Here is a 16,674-nt window from a genome sequence, read left to right as displayed (position 1 = left end):
CTCTCCTTAATGTAAAAACAATTACGAAGCAAAATAATAATAGCATAGACAAAATATCGATCCCAACATTTGTTTCCCACATCATAAACATCTCGGGGATAGCTCATTATGAATTGTTAATGACTTTAAACCTTAGGACTTTGGACTTCTTGGTCTTCCCATTGTCCCCCTACCGTCAACAGCAGCCAAGAGGGACCAAGGTTCCTAAGTGCACCTCATTCCGTTTATTAACCCCAACATCCACAATCACATCCAGTGATTTTAAAAACAGTTAAGGCAGTTTATACAAAGACAGAGATTTCCTCAATGAAAACGGGGATCAGTTCTACCCTTTGTAGCAACCCTGACCTGTTTCTCGTAGCGCCAGCAGCACAGGAAACTACCCTTTAATTATTTTACTCTTTACTACTTTTACTCTTTACTACTTTTTTCCCCTGCAACCACATTACCACCGCTATACAGAATAGGCAGTCATTTTTGCATGGGTTAGATGTGTGAAGCAAACAGCCTTTCGTCTTTGAGAATGCAAAACCATTTGCCCTGGTTATGATTTACCTAAAGATTAATAAAAACGGGAGGGTCAATACCCTTAAAAATGTATTAATCCCATTATAATGTGTAATGAGTAAAGCTATTTTCGGTGCAAATCTGCCTTCATGCACTGCAAAAACGGACCTAAAAATAAGCAAAATGTTCTTAAAATGTGTGTTTTTGTCCTAGATTTGAGCAGGTAGATAAGATTATCTGCCAATAGAGTGAGTACTTTGACCCCTAAAATAAGATAATTAGACATCCTGCACTTGAAGTAAGATGATGGAGATGAATTGTTCCTATTTTAAGTGCAAAAATCTTAATCCATTGGCAGATAATCTTATTTATCTGCTCAAATCTAGGACAAAAACACACATTTTAAGAATATTTTGCTTATTTTTAGGTCCGTTTTTGCAGTGTGTCCAGTTCCTGTCAAACTGCTGCTCTGTTTTCTCCCACCATGATCTGTTGTGTATTGGGCCGGCTGGATGTTTTCCACCCTCTGCTCTGCTCATTAGTGTGAGCAGCGGCACCTGTGACTGCCCAATCACCTTCATGCCTTCCACCTGTGTTGCTACCTGGTTTTTCACAGTCACTCTCTCCCAGATTCTTAAAAGCCTTTAGGCCCGTTTACACTACACTTTTTTAACCGAGCAGAGACCAGTCTGAGCTTGGATCAGTTAACCAAACCAAGACGACCGTTTACATACCACACTATCCAGGTTCCTTGGTTGCTCCTTGCCTCCTAGTGGAGATCTGCGGTACTACCGCTCTCTGGGATTGAAGGCGGGACAAAGCAAATCAAAATGGCGGCGCCCGTAACATTCAGGATGTTATGGTTAGACAGAGTCGGCTTTTGGGACGTGGATAAGACAAACAAACGTCTAATAAGGATTTACAGACGCAAGAAACAACAACAGACACTGAGGTTCATCACACTGCTAAGCAGAATCATCTCTGGAAATCGTGTGTCACGGTAAGGAAGCTAGTATTATTATGAATGTCTGAAATTTGTCTGAACGGAGTGTGAATCTGGACGTGCAGCCAGACACGGCGGACGACCCGTGGACAGTCAGCTGACTGTAAGGGGATGACGTGGTCTGCTCATGCGCTCTTTGTTATCAGGTAACCGGGATAAAAAAAACAGGCCAAGACCTGCTCAAGAACTGGTCAAGTTAGCGCGGTCCGGTTCAGTCTGCTGACCATTTACACACAAGAGTTATCTCGGTTACCGAGCTCGGACTGGTCTCGGCTCGGTTATAAAAGTGTAGTGTAAACAGGCATTTTTTTTCTGAGTAGAGGTCCGGCGTTCTTTGCCTGATTCCTGACCCGGTCTCCTGTCTTGTCTTGTCCTCGCTCGGACACCTCATCGGCGTCTGTTCTCTGGACGTGACCTGGACTGGTTTTTGACCACCATCCTTGTCCTGCCCTTTGGACCTGTCTGCCCTCTCCTGCCAGCCTCCACAGTGCATGACCCAAAGCCTCGGACCTTGACTCCAAATCCTTTCCTGCTGTGAGCAGTCTGCTGTCAGCATTGGCTAGCTCCTGCTCTGTTCTGGGGTTTTGCCTGCCTGCTCCAAGGTTTTTGTGTTACTTTTTTATTTTTAATAAACCTTTTATAAGCGCAACACTGTGTCTGGCACAAATATTAGGTTTTCTGTCAGAGCATAACAGTTTCAGAATTGGAAGCATTAGCTCAAACAAATCGCTTTCTGCATGTGTGCGCTAGTGCTTTAATATTGAAATGTAACTTTTATTGCTAAACTGATTTTTTTAACATAAAATAATCCAAATCAGCTTTCAAAAGGAAAACCTTTTTTTTTTCTAAATAAATAATAAGAATTTTAGTTGTAGTTAAATGTATTTTTGTATGTTTCTTGTTCTCAAGCTGTGAAAGGAGTAGAGTTGAAGTTGTATGATTGTGATTATTACGTAATTAACAAAAATCATTTATTTTAGCAGTATAATTAACTTTGGCTTTTGGGGTTTTGCTAAATTGTTTTTACTTAAATGATTCTGAGTGAAACCCAAATAACACAATTTACATCTGAGACACAAAGAAGGCTCCATGCAGACACACGATGTATTTTCTATGTTTCAGAGATTCTTTTTAGGTATTATTATCTGATTTTTAAAGACCTCTAGAATATTCACAGCTACCAGCATCAGTTGCTGTGGTTACAAACTCAGGTAAGCTTTTTGATACTGAAAATCTCAGAAAGGATCCTTCATTAACTTTTGTCTACTGGCACAGCATGAATTTCAAGGAATAGATGTCCATTTTTTTTTTCCATTTACATTTACAGGAATCATAACCAGAGCAAAAAAAATCATATTCACAAAGAGCAACACTGTTTCTGACACAGAGAAAGGAAAAAAATAACCTGCCTTAAAGCCTGTTTTAGCAAAGCATTGCTGGGATCTAAACAAATGTATAATTTATCCTTTTTTGTGTGAAGTTTATACAACTTTAAACATCAACATTTCCCAGCAGCCCAGAGATCGGTGGCAAATGCGACAACATGGCTGACAAAAAAAAAAAAAAAAATGGAGACAAGGCAAACTTAAAGGTAGACACCAGTGATCTTTTCTCTTCCTGCCGCCTTAAGCTGCATGTTTCTAATCTGTCCTGCAGAACATAATGCTCCACTGAATCAACACAAGCTAGACTGAAAAAACCTTTCCTTCCTCGGGTAAAAAAGGTAATCTTGCCAGTAAAACTTGATGGGCTTTAACAACAGATCTCCAGGCCTTATTAAATGTTTTATGAAGGGAAGACTTTGGCTGTTTTTCTTTTATTTTCAGTCTCTTTCTAAAGTCAAAATAACTACTTAGGAAAAACATTTCAAATGATCACAAGGAAGTCTGGGTGCTTGAAAGGAAAAGCTCAAGAAATAGGGGCTAATTCAATGACATTAACAGGTTAAATATGGGTTAAAATGAAAATGAAGGGAATGACTTGGAGCAGAGAGCCACAAGTGAGACAAACTCAAAGAGACACGGGGAAATTCACCCGAGGAGAGGATAATTAATTTAATCTATGTCATAAGAACCGCTGATAAAAATCTTAATTAATCTGAGATTCCAGAACAGAGGCCAATATGTATCTGAGAAGTTATTAGACATGAGTGTGAAATAAATCATCCGATCCCTGCTGCTCTGTGCCAACTGTCCTCAGGTAACAAAACTCATATTCTAGAAATACATCCCACCCAGCTGAAACCGTACTGCCAGCACCTAAAAAAACTCTTCATTTTAAACTTCATTTCAACAGCTTTCTTGTTAACAGTTGTATATTTCTTGCTTTTTTTTATTACTGTCTGTTAGAAACTTCAGGTGCATTCCAAAAAAAGGAGCAAGTAAGGAGTCAGAGGGGTCATACAAATGAAAACGCAAGGCCATGCAAGCTTTCAGTAAAAGCAAACACACCTCTGCACACTTTGTCCTTGCTGCAGACATCAGTTAATAATTGACAACATTCAGATCCAAGCTGGATCGTCTTCAGGTCAAAAGTTGAAAGAATAGAGAGCGTGCCCGTGCATATCGCTCCCACTGGGAGGCCTGACTTGACAAAGGTCCAAGTTTAACCAGAATGTTGTCAATAATTAAAAAATATATGCAGCAGGACGTTATGAGACCGGAGTAAGAATCTTCTCCTCCACTTTCATCAACTTTGACAAAGTCGTCCTGACAAGCTGCATTACATCCGAGTCTGGAAATGCTGCATAATGTACAGAAAGAATGCAACATGAGGTGAAAGGACTCATGAAAATCACTTAACCTCAGAAGGGGGTTTGTGCTGCTGCGGTGCTTAGAACCATAATTGGGAGCATAATTTATCAGACCTGGGACTATATTTGAAGCACTTATCAAAATAGATACTCCCCAAAATTTGAGTAGAAAGGACAGTGTACAAGTTTTCTCTTTGCACAGAGTTCCCATCAGCAGAGCTCAGCAACAGCAGATTCATCTCTCCTCAGCGACAACTGGCTCCTCTCCTTCACAGCAAGGAGCCACACTGCAAAAAGGGAACTAAATGTAGGTAAAATCTTTTTGAAATTTGTTTATTTTTCCTTGATCTCAGCAGCTAAATAAGACTATTTGCCAATGGAATGAGTATAAAATCAAGTGCAGCTAACTCATAACCTCTTGCAGTCAACTTCTGAGTCCTTGCAAGTCCAATTTCATGTTGTGCTGACATGCATACCAACAACTGGCTGCTTATGATGATGGAAAAAAAGTTTCATTTGAGAAAAATGGTCAACTAATTAATGTAGTTGGCAGTTCTTTAAATTTGAGGAGTACTGAATTTAATCACTAGACATGAATGGTTAAAATTGGGGAAAGTTTACTTTCTGAAGCAGTTGCAGGAGGAAAAAGAAATTATCCCACCTCTGCAGTGACCTATAGATTAACAGGTGAAATGGATTCAGCTGCTGAGTTTTCCCCATTATCCGAGGACATCTCTCTGTTTTTGAACTTCTGCACCTCTTTAACTTCCTCATCCCATGACGATCTCTATCTCTGGCTTTCTTCCCCCACCTCTACTTTTTCTGCCATTTCCTTTTCACACCGTCTCGTTTTCTTTTCTCAAAAAAAATGTTTTTTCTTCATGTTTAATAAGATAAAGAGTAGGATTCATGATACGCTCTTTATTTATTTTAAAATGCCATAAAAATCCTTTTAACGTCCCACTCAAACCGGGATATTATGGAAACTATTCCTCCAAAAACGGTCATAGCCAACAAGAGGATTACACGTCCTTTACCTTGCTCCTCTCAGGAAAGCAATTTATTTTTCCAGGCAGCCTGAAGCGTAAAGTTATCAGCAAATGTAATCCTGGAAGTTGTCAAAAAAAAAAAAAAACCTCACCCCTGCGTGAACAGGGGCAGATTTGGATGGATGCACGGTTGCACGGTGCAGTGGATAATCTTCGTTCTGCGTCCCCGTGGAGCCGAACGGGGACACAATTACCATGCTGCCGAAGCGGTTTGCATCTCCCAAACCTCCGGTGATAAAACCAGATGAGATGAGATATTCAGCAATTAAACTAAGCGTGGAGAAAGCAGATTTGGACAGATAAAAACACTCAGCAGAGCTGTATCTGAAAGTCTGTTGTTGGAGGGAACTATGAAGAGAAATTATGTTTGCATGAGTTTTTCCTAGCATTCATTCAACTCAAATTAGAATTTGATTCATGGATCTAATTATACAGCAACAAAACAGAAAGCTGCCACAACGCATTTTTTTCATAACAGCCTGAACTGAATTAGCTGAGGAATAAGGCAGGACAGCAACAAGCTCTACTTACAATCAAACTCATTTCAAAACGGGATTTCTATGAATCTTCAAGCAATTAAAAAAAAAAAATTATGTGAGAAAATAAGATCATGCTAAATTGTCTTTCCAACCATTTAATTCTTTTTTAGAGAGGAGGTTTCTTTGTATCTGAACATCAAGCTTGTTTTTGAGTCCACACTTTCAGGCAAGGTTAAAGGAGATAGCTACAAGTATAACTCCTCCCACCCAGAAGGGGGCGCTCTCACGCTCGTCCGCTCTCGTTCCAACCATGTTTGCCAGTCCTTTGCCAGATCTGCCAAATGCCGGAGGTGGACAGAAAGTAGCATAGACATTATATAAGTAGACTGGCGCTGCCTATTGGAGCTGACGTTTCAGCGCGGCCGCCATCTTGGATGGGTCTCTCACGCAACCCCCGTGTATTTATTTGTACTGAGGAAGCTGTTTGCCCAACTAAAATAAATCATAACTCCCTGAATTTGTACACGATTTTCACAGGGTTTGGTTTGTTACAAACGGCGGAGGTGTGGCTATAATACAGGGCGCTGTTACACATGAAAAAACATGTTTTATTGCTGAAATATGTTGTTTGAACAAACATTTTTCATAAATGTATGCTCGTTAACAGACATCTGGCATATTATTGTATAAATACATAATGTCATATATATATTATTTTATTTATATATAAATAATTTAGTTTATTGCACAGGCATGTTGGTTTAAGCTATTTAACAAAGAGACATGTGTGGCATATTATAAATAAATATGTGCTTTCATGCTAAAATACAGTACTTTGTTTTATGCTCTTAAAGAGAAATGTGGTATTACAAATTAATAAATGTATAAATTTATATGTTATATTTTAATAAAGAAACAAGTGAGATTATTCATTTAAATTTATTTCTCTCTCTGACACATGTACAATCCTGATCCTTCTCTAAACACCAACGATAATTTCTTCATATATTTGTGTGCTTGGCATGCACATATGCAAACACACATTTTTTTAGAGGCCTGGAAAATTGTTCTTTAAAATTTCAAAGACCCTTGAAAATGAACTATTGTGCACAGTTTCTTGCATGTGCTGCACTCTGTAACTCCAGGGTACTCAATTTGGCAACGTGATTCAGCCTTAATTTGTGAAATACTGTGATAAAAAAGCAATAAGCATAAAATTATGGTCCATCTGTCGGGTTTCTGCATTGTTCTCACCAAGTAAAAACTCATCTTCAGAACCAATCTCAGCCCAAAAAAGTGACGTGCAGCTACTTTCAATAGTTAGAGCATCACTACCCGATCTGTACCGCCGGCTCTGTTGCACATGCACAAACAGAATAACTTCCAGAAATTATTCTGTTTATTAATCTTTTTTTGGGGGGGTAGGATGATTCTTTTTGTATTATATTGTAATAATGTGAATATGGCATGATTTAATGGGAACAGAAATACATAAAAAATTGCTAAATCGCATTTCGATGGACGCTTTCACTGCTCTAAATAGGTGCAATGATTACGTCACACTGAGCGATAATTTTAATTCATTTCAATATTTGATTTTCTCTGTACTTAACTGTGCACTCCAACAATGTTGATCACAGAATGGATCCATTTGCAGTCTTTCATCACCTGCAGTTATGTTTTTGTAAGAAATAAACGATGTGGATGCCATAATAACAAGGTTTCACCCAAGGGCCCATTGACATCATTATTACATTACAACTCAATAAGTTTAATAAACCATTTTCTACTACAATGTGTTTTCAGTAAAAAAAAACATGACAACAGTTATCAAGTAAGTTATAGCATTTTGCAGGACAGGATGAAAATACTTTAAACGGATGGAAGCTATTCTGTTTGCACATGCACAGAAGAGCTGATGGCACGCTTCGTGCTACTGGTAGCGACAAGGAGAAATATCAGGCGAGGAGTCTTTTGTGGTATATTAATTGTCAAATCATAAGCCTTTCAGTGTTTCTATACCACACCATTAATCACTGTAACAATCTTCTTGTAAAACATGTTTAGATGGCCCGGATAGGTTAAATGCAGAGAACTAATTTCCTTCGAGCTACTTTGATCTGGCAACCCGAGCTCCGTCTCGCTTGACTTCAACCTACGATTCCCATTGGTGCACAATATAAGTAAATATTTATATATCTTGGACCCGTCAAAATCTATAAAGCAATTATTTATATACTGTATATTTATTCTTCAATAAAATGAAAACTTTTATGCTGCAACAGTCTAGAAAAAATTTATAATTTTGATGAAAAAGTTGTAAGTATGAGTTTAACACTGCAAGTTTGATATATTAAGTAACTTTGAACATAAGCTTTTCTACACCAAAAAGCGCCCACAGAATAGAGGAAACATCTAAAGCTGGGGTCTGCGATTTTTCCGGAAGTTTCTACAAGTCCCTTTTTGAATAACTGTGTAAGACTGTCTTACCTGCTCTTCCGCTCTTCAGGGGGGATTGTGTGAAAAAATCTCCCAAATCCACTCTGGTCTTATTTCTTTCCACTGATTCCTTCCTCTTCTTCTCATAAACATGAGTGGTTTGCTTCTTGCGACTCTCAGTCATGTTCAAAGTCTACAGCGAGAGCAGCGGCGCTACAATGAACGGCTAACACTGAAGCTAACTGCTAACCTAGCCGCTAAGCTAACCGGAGACAAGCGGAAACAAGGAAGGAACGAGCACGAACACTGGTGTTACGTGAGCACGTCAGAATGTCTGGCATGTGGAACAACCAATAGATGAGGTGAATCCCCTGGAACTTGAGGGACAGAGGGGGGTGAGAACAGGACTAATCCCCTGACCGATGTCTGCCATTCAGCCCAAACGGCAGGGATTGATCAGAATGTCTACAGACCTGCAGATTTCACAGTGATCTAATTTTTGAAACCTCTTTTTTCTGAATACGTAATGCATTTACTACTGTCAGGATGGGAGGGCTATTTCACCCAGTATGACAAAAACTGTTTCTGAACAGGATTACCAACTACAGCTATAACTCGTTAGACCAAAGCAATGAGAGAGAAGACATGGATGTGGTACAGCAGCTGTAAACAATAGGCGACACAGAGCCTCAATAATTCTTCACGATTCAACTGAAGCGAACACATGCAGATAAACTAAAGCTCCTAGAAACTCGAGGTGTTTAAAAAGTGACGGCTTGCAGCAGCAGGCTGCGTTTCTGGGTGGTCCAGAGGTCTTCTGCCAAAAAAGGTTACCATCTGGTAAAACATCTCACGAGCTCATTACCAACGTCAGCTCCCATCTCCTCTACCTCCATCCTCAATCCCTCCTTCCATTTTCTCCAACAAGAAATCCACTCAGGCAGAATCAGACCTAATGCGTTTCACCGAGGCATCTGCTGATTTGCAGTCAGTGATTGTTAGTCCCTCTTTCCACTGCAGCCCTTTTTTGTTTCATCCTCTAGAGAAATTTGTAGGAGGAAAAAAAAAACAAGGGATTTTGTTCCTATTAAAGCCTGTTGGAGATTAAAAAGAATCGGACGGCTGTTGTATGAATCCCACAAAGGGAATAAATTACAAAAACTGGCCTGGCGGTGCAAATTATTTATTTTACAGTATTAAACCTGAATGAATGCAGAGTAGGTGCATGAGTGGACGTCTTGCACAACAACTTGCTTCCCTTGATTATGCTGTGTTACATTTGAGAGTAACACGCTCAATGTTAGTCAAGGCTAGATATGATTAATGCTTCATGGGTGAATCCTACAATAGATTGCACAAAAGCAGGACAAAGGTAGCATCGCTCAGAGTGTCCACTGAGAGTTTGCACAATGCTGCCATCCATCTAGTTATGGAGTATTAGCCAGAGTTTCTGCATTAGCTGCTGTGGTCTAACCGATGTAAGGCTTGTTATTGAGCGTGTGCACAAGGAGGTCTGCAGTCATTAAGGAGTGAAACTGAGCTGCAAAAATGCTCGAATCACAATGTGGTTATTCTATGCTCACCAACCCACCCCCTCTCTGGGCCATTTCACATCTACCCACCATCCGCAGGGAAAGCAGTAGGTCTCCAACTCTCAACTAACATGTTTCCACTACATCAATATGCACAGAATATTACAATCCTCTGGGAAAGATGTATAAAAATATGCTACATGCGTAAAAACAACGATTAGCTGGGTTTTGTGTATTTCTCAAAAAGCATGAAAGGGCAGATCTACAATTAAAAGAGCTTTACTGAGCAAAATGGCATTTCTTAGCTTGCACACATTTAGGAGATGTTTCATGTAGCATTTAGGGCAAAATTTGTATTCAGGTACTGAACATGTCAACATTTTCTTAGTGAATATATTTCTAAGATTTCTATTTACATGGAATTAATAAACAAATGTCTGTAGAAACCAGTCAAAGAAAAAGCTAAACAAAACAGGCCATAAATAAAATTGGGTAAAAGGCTGTAATGACAGAGGAGATAATTATTTAACAACTGAAGAAAAGGATGTGCAAAAAGGCATTGAAAATAAAGAAACCAGCTGAAATCTCTCAGTATTTGGAAATATTAATACTGCTGCTAAGTCCTGGTTCAATGTTAACTGATGGCTTATAAAACAGTTCCTCATCACAGGAGTATTACAGATAATGAAAGAAAGTCATACTGTTGCAAAAGACATAAATGGTTTTCTAACCTTCATAATCCTGAAGTGGAAACAACCACTCGTACGATTTCTGACACAATTACCAGAAGAACCAAGAAGTAATCGCAAAGCTTACGAAGGAACTGGAAAGAACAAGTACAGCTTTTCCTATGAAAACAAAAAAAGTAACGCAGCAGCTTCTAAACCACTCACTGCGCAAGACTCCACTGCTGAAGAAAAAGCATGTTGAAGCTTGACTAAAGTTTGCTGCAGAAGATTTAGGCAAATAAGTGAAATATTAGTGGAACTTAGTGTGGTCAGATGAGGCCAGGGCTACAGGTGTCATTGCAACCACCATGTTTGACGGAAGAATGGTTCAAAATCACCCAGTCAATCTCCTGACTTGTATCCAACTACAAATCTATTCAAAAGAATGTGCTAAAGAACAATAAAAGCAAGCACAGCTAAGCGGTTGTGTGCCAACAGGCATACCAATGCATCAAAGTTCAGATAAATAACGAGGTGTGAGGCCGTTAAAAAAATATAACACCGGACAGTAAAAGTTTATAATCACATCTAAGACGAACAGGAAGACAATGTAAATAATATAAAACAGGGGGTATGTGAGCACATTGGGAGGTGTTAGCTAAAAGATGTGCAGCTGTATTCAGAATCGGGTTTATTCGCCATGTTAGTTGGTACAAACAAGAAATTTTACTCACATCATGTAAAAAACAGGCAGACAATAAAACATCAAGTAGATCAGCAGACTCAAATCTGTCACAGAAATAACTCTGGACTGACTGGGAGACACCAACGTAGAGCATGAGAATAAATTAACCATATTAAAGCTAATAGAAGCATGAATGGTCTTTTCCAGGTCAGGGTAAGGCTCAACTTTGTCTTAATCAAATATTGACATTAATTAATTAATAAATAGATTAAAAGTCAAACCATTGACATCAGAAGTGGTATTGACGACAAAAAAAACAACACATGAAGTCTTTTGTCCATTTAAAGACAAAATAATTCGGGCCAAGCCACTGTTTAACAGCAGTAATGTAATCCAGGAGAGAATGGAGCGCATTACTGCAACCTGTCTTCAAAGACAAGTAGATCAGTAGATCATCTACAGAGCAGTGGAAGTACAACTGGTACTGAGTTATAACAGCTCCAAGTGACAGCATATATGGTTAAAGTAGAAGAGGGCCAAGAATGGAGCCTTGTGGGACCCCAGAGGAAAGAGGAGCACTAGAAACGGTAAGTTTATAAATCGTGACAGAGAACTTTCAATCTTTCAGGTAAAAGATGAGCCACTTCCATCTGTGCCACGCATACGGACGTAGTTCTTCAATCAGGACAAGATTACAGAATAATCCACGGTGTCAAACGCTGCTGTGAGGTCCAGCAAAACAGGAAGCATAGTGGACCTTAGATCAACAAACGTAGCTATATCATTATGTTATAATAGGGACTTAAAAGTTGTTATAATAGGGAATTAAAAGTTGTTTAATTCATGGATTTGGGAACACTAAACTGGTTCAAGCCACATTTAAGTCATACGGGCCAATTGGCACATAGTAAACATGTTTGCAAGATTTGTGAAAAAATAAATAAAAAGTCTATCATACTTGGATGGAAGTAAAGCGCTGAAAAGTTTGTAATTTTTATCTGAAAATGAGGAGGTTTCCAGGTAGCCATGAAACAGAATTTAACTTGTTCATCCAAAAGTTCTTTAGTCAAAATTGTAGAAATCATTTACATTAAATTAACGAAATTGATGGCAATATTCTTTAATTGAAAAGGGGGAATGCAAGGGATAAAAAACTAAAAACATAAAAAGGGGCTTTTTGTGTCTCAGAACTGAAGGTTTTTTGTTCTTTTCTAGCTGAAATGAAATCCTAAATAACTATCTGAGTGGGAACATTGGAGCCAAAGTGCAGCAACGACATGGCAGGCAAAGGCTTAAAAGCACAACTTTTTAAATCTCCACAATACTAAAGCAATAATACTTGGACCCCGGGGAAAGCTTTGCCCCCCCCCCATTGCTTAGTGAAATATTTAGAGCTATTCTAAAACCCCATTCACTGAAAATAAGTCTTACAGAGTTTGTTCAAATAAACAAAAAAAGAAAAAAAAAAGAAGCCAAAACACAAGCAACCTCCCCAAAGAGTGGCTTTTAAGAAGCAACAGTTTGCTCTGAAACATGTTAGAAGTTAACATTTGAATTAAATATAAGAAAAAAGAATAAATTCTGAGAAAACAAGACAGCTATCTGACTGCAACACTGTCCATATTACTCTCCTCTTTAGAACTGAGGCGATTAGAGCGGACGTTACTGAAAGGTTAATATGTTGTCTTATTAGGGACTTCTGCAGTAATAAGGCTACCCCTGGAGAACTGTAAAAAACATGCAAATCCACAGTCAGTCCCCAACAATTTTCAGCTTTTACTATATAAAGCACCTCGCAAATGTATTCACGCCCTTAAACTTTCAAATTTTGTTTGATACAGATTAATGAGTGTCAAAAGGCAGGTAATTCCAGTTTTTAGAAATTAAATTGAAAGATTTAGCATGGATTTGTATTCAGCACCTTTTACTGTGTTATCCCTCAGAAGAGCAAACAGGAAGCCCCATGATACATAAATAAAGTCTATCTGAGTGTGAATTAAAATTAGTTACAAACATGTGCAAACCACTAGAACTGACAAAGAGTCCTGTCTAGATGACAAAAAGTTTTTAGAAAAATACTAACAATGGTCCGGTTACCTCCGATTTAAGCATGTTTATGGTATTCATGACCCCGATATCTGAGAATTTGCAATATTTACTAATTGTATGTATTTTTTTCTCTATATGTTATTTCTATAGACAATAAATCGGGTTCAATCTTTGGATACAATTCTGTATATATGTCTGGGAATTAGAAATTTCATATATTTGTAGCCTATTTATTCTATTTCTATACTTATTTTATAGTTTTGTCTGTATTTTTTATATTCACCTGGATGTTTATTATCACCATCGCTGCTGTGAAGTCAACTCCCTAACCGTGAGTTTAATAAAGGACTATTCAGTTCTATTAGACCGGGGGTTTTTTTTATTGGTAAACTGAAACCATAAAATCAATAAAGTCATTCCATGCCGCAAAAAAGTCATGAAAAAATAAATAAATAAATAAATAAATAAATAAATAAAAAAAAAAAAAAATATATATATATATATATATATATATATATATATATATATATATATATATATATATATATATATATATATATATATATATATATATATATATATATATATATATATGAAATAATCCTTCCCAAACTTCTGAAGAGAAATTCTGGTTGGAATAAAAACTCAACTTTTTTAATGTGTGATGTTGGAGGGTAAATCTGACAGAAGGGTCTGGTCGGGTCTTGTGATACTCACGGCGGCAGAGCGTGTGATCGTGCTGGTAGGAACCAGGGGGACAGGAACCCAGGCACCGGTCTCTGTCTGGGCCCAGTAAGGGCAGCTGGGAGTCACAGGACTGGCAATCCCATCTACTAGAACAGGTGGCGCAGGATTCTGGGCAGGCTGAGGGAAGAAGAAGAAGAAGAGATGTTTTCAAATAAGTTGCCTTAGAAATACATTTTCTGAGGAGACCTGTGCTCTGGAAAATGTTGCAGGACTGAAACAGAAAGCAGGTTGTGAATTTTACACAAAGAAACCCCCGCGGCAGACCTTAAATCCCGTGTTTGCTGGAGGGTTGTCACATTGTTAAAGGGAGCACGAAAGGAGAAACTGGAGACCTCAGCGTAAATCCAGGAGAACACAGTTTCCCCCCCTAATATCCAGAGCCAGGAAGCAAACTAAAATGTGAATTAAGTGTTTGTTTTGAGAGAATAAAACAAGACCAGACCGGAAAAAGGCAGCACATTTCTCTGCTGGGCGAATTAAGCTTTATGTAGCACATTTCCCTTCTGTAACTTTAGTGCAGCTCTGCAGGTCGTGGCTTCAAAGGAACATAATGTTAACTCCAAAGGTGCTCCATCTACTTTACTCTGAGATGTTTGCACATTACCACACTGAAAAAAGAAGGAAATTAGAAACCAGAAGAAAAAGTCTGACTAATCTAATTCTGTTAATACAGTGTGGAAACCAGTGATGGGGAGCAAAACGAGTTTGCAAAGTGTTGAGAAAACAGAGAGAGACAGTCAGCAGCCACAGACGGCTTGTTGATGCATCTGGCAGCAGACAGCCTCCCCTTATTAAAGATTACGTCCCCTGTCGGCCGCGTACGATCCCTCACATGGGAGCGTACACCCAGGACGCGGCAGATGTGGATGCAGATCACCTCATGGATTTCTGGATGAGGCTGAAGGGTTGCATTGTGCAATCACCCAAAAAAGTGGGTGTACATGTGTCACAGTTCTGCAATAATGGCTCCAATAACAATAGTTCTTGAGGCCACCCACACACAGTACCTATGTTTATATGCACAAAATTTCACGACCGGATTGAAATGTATTTGGAATAAAAACCAAAAAAATAATCGGATTGTATGGATTTATATCAATTAATCCGATCTTAATGTGCGTGTTTATGCACCTGGCTTTATTCAGAATAGAACCCCTCTGACATGCGCAGTTATCAAAGTTCCCTTATAAATACCACAGAAGAAGAAGAACAAAGCAGCACTGTACAAGTTTGTTTGTCTTCTGAGCGCACAGGCTGGACTTTCACCAGGTTCTAATTACAGTTGAGTCGTTAATAAATAGAACAGAAAGCTTGTATCTGGAGCCCCTACAGTTTTGCTTCCCGACGTATTTCCACCACTCAACAACATGGAAATGCGTCACGTTTATATCTTGACCCTGTCATGTGTTTACATGCATGTCGATCAGATTATCAACAGGTGTGAACCATTCCTCTCATTCGGATTACAAATTTATTCCGACTGAGTCTAAAGGCATACTATGCAACATTTTTCAGTTAATTAATGTGTTCCATACCGTTTTGGATGATTAAATGAGTCATTTCAGGTTGAACAAAGGTTTTCTCGGCCGCCCTGGTGGTCTGTGGGGGAAATACCGCACTTGCAATTGCAAGAGCTCTCGGCCCGCACTCACAGGCTCAGAAGTCTCGTGCAAGACTGCGAGAGTCGGTCTTGCTTTACGGCGAGAACTCCATGTGTTTTTGCCCTGCCATTCACTATATGCACGCGCGAAAGCAACAACAAAGAACCGCGTGTTAACGTCAAATAAACATGCAAGCATATCGAGTTTTTTTTTTTAATTATTATTATTATTATTTATTTATTTATTTTTGAATGTTGGCGAGGCGATAGCGCTGCGGGAAACCCTGATATTCATACTTTCACTGTGTTAGTCATTGCTTGTACTGCCGTTTTTTCCACTTTTCGTTGCGTTCGCCTGTCTGCTAAGCTTCAAAACAACCGCGCCTGGCTTGACGGAGAAACCAGAACAGCTGAGCATCTTTATGACAGTGCACTTTTACTTTCACCCTCTGGGGGGAGCCTCGCTGGAAAATCAACCCCGGTTGCATAGTATACCTTTAACTCGATCACAATATTCCTATTGCCTTGTTTACATGACGCTTTTTTTATTCCGATTGGCCCTTTATTCCAATTACTTTCATCCATATAAATGTAGCTATTATGAAAGTTCTGGTTATGGACAACAGAAGAAAGGCTCGCCTGATTGTGTGCCAAGCAAGTGATGCTGTATCATGTTTGAAAGAAGCATTTCAGGTATGGAAAATCACAGATGACCATCATGCATTCCTAACGCATCAACAAAAGATGGATGGCCAATATTACCAAGGCATAATGAAGTTCCCTCATTGTTGCCCAAGTCAAACATGTGTGGGATTTGTTTAGATATGAACTCTGACCCAGTTCAGTTCTCATCTGTTGGATCTAGAGGACCAGTCCCAACAGCTATGGAAAGATTTGGTGACGGAGAGGAGGCACCGCTGATAGGTGAGGTGAAAAACTGATTATATATCCATCGTGAAACCTGATGCTGATCAAGGCTGTTTAGGCAGCAAGTGAGCAGCTTGCCTTCAAAGTTAAAGAGTTGGAAGCAAGAAAAAAGGGAGAGTGTGAGGCTTTAAGCTTTTTGAGGAAGGTTTTATATATGAACAGCTTCCTCCCTCCTCGCTTTATCAACTGTGCTTCCAAAACCCTCCGTCACCTTTTAGCATCTTGGATCCCACCATC

The 16,674-nt window shown here is 39.0% G+C and overlaps 1 protein-coding gene across 1 annotated transcript in view; it reads right to left on the bottom strand.

Moving 5' to 3' along the window:
• fras1 (Fraser extracellular matrix complex subunit 1) overlaps nucleotides 1-16,674 on the bottom strand; it is a gene marked incomplete in the record, with an annotated part of 388,110 nt that overhangs the window by 225,600 nt on the left and 145,836 nt on the right. Inside the window, 1 exon segment of the mRNA XM_036144334.1 lies at nucleotides 13,881-14,027. Coding sequence (XP_036000227.1) covers nucleotides 13,881-14,027 — 147 coding nt within the window.

The sequence above is a fragment of the Fundulus heteroclitus genome, chromosome 12 (genome assembly GCF_011125445.2).
Source record: "Fundulus heteroclitus isolate FHET01 chromosome 12, MU-UCD_Fhet_4.1, whole genome shotgun sequence".
Classification (NCBI taxonomy): Eukaryota; Metazoa; Chordata; class Actinopteri; order Cyprinodontiformes; family Fundulidae; genus Fundulus; species Fundulus heteroclitus.
This window is presented reverse-complemented; position numbering and strand designations above follow the sequence as displayed.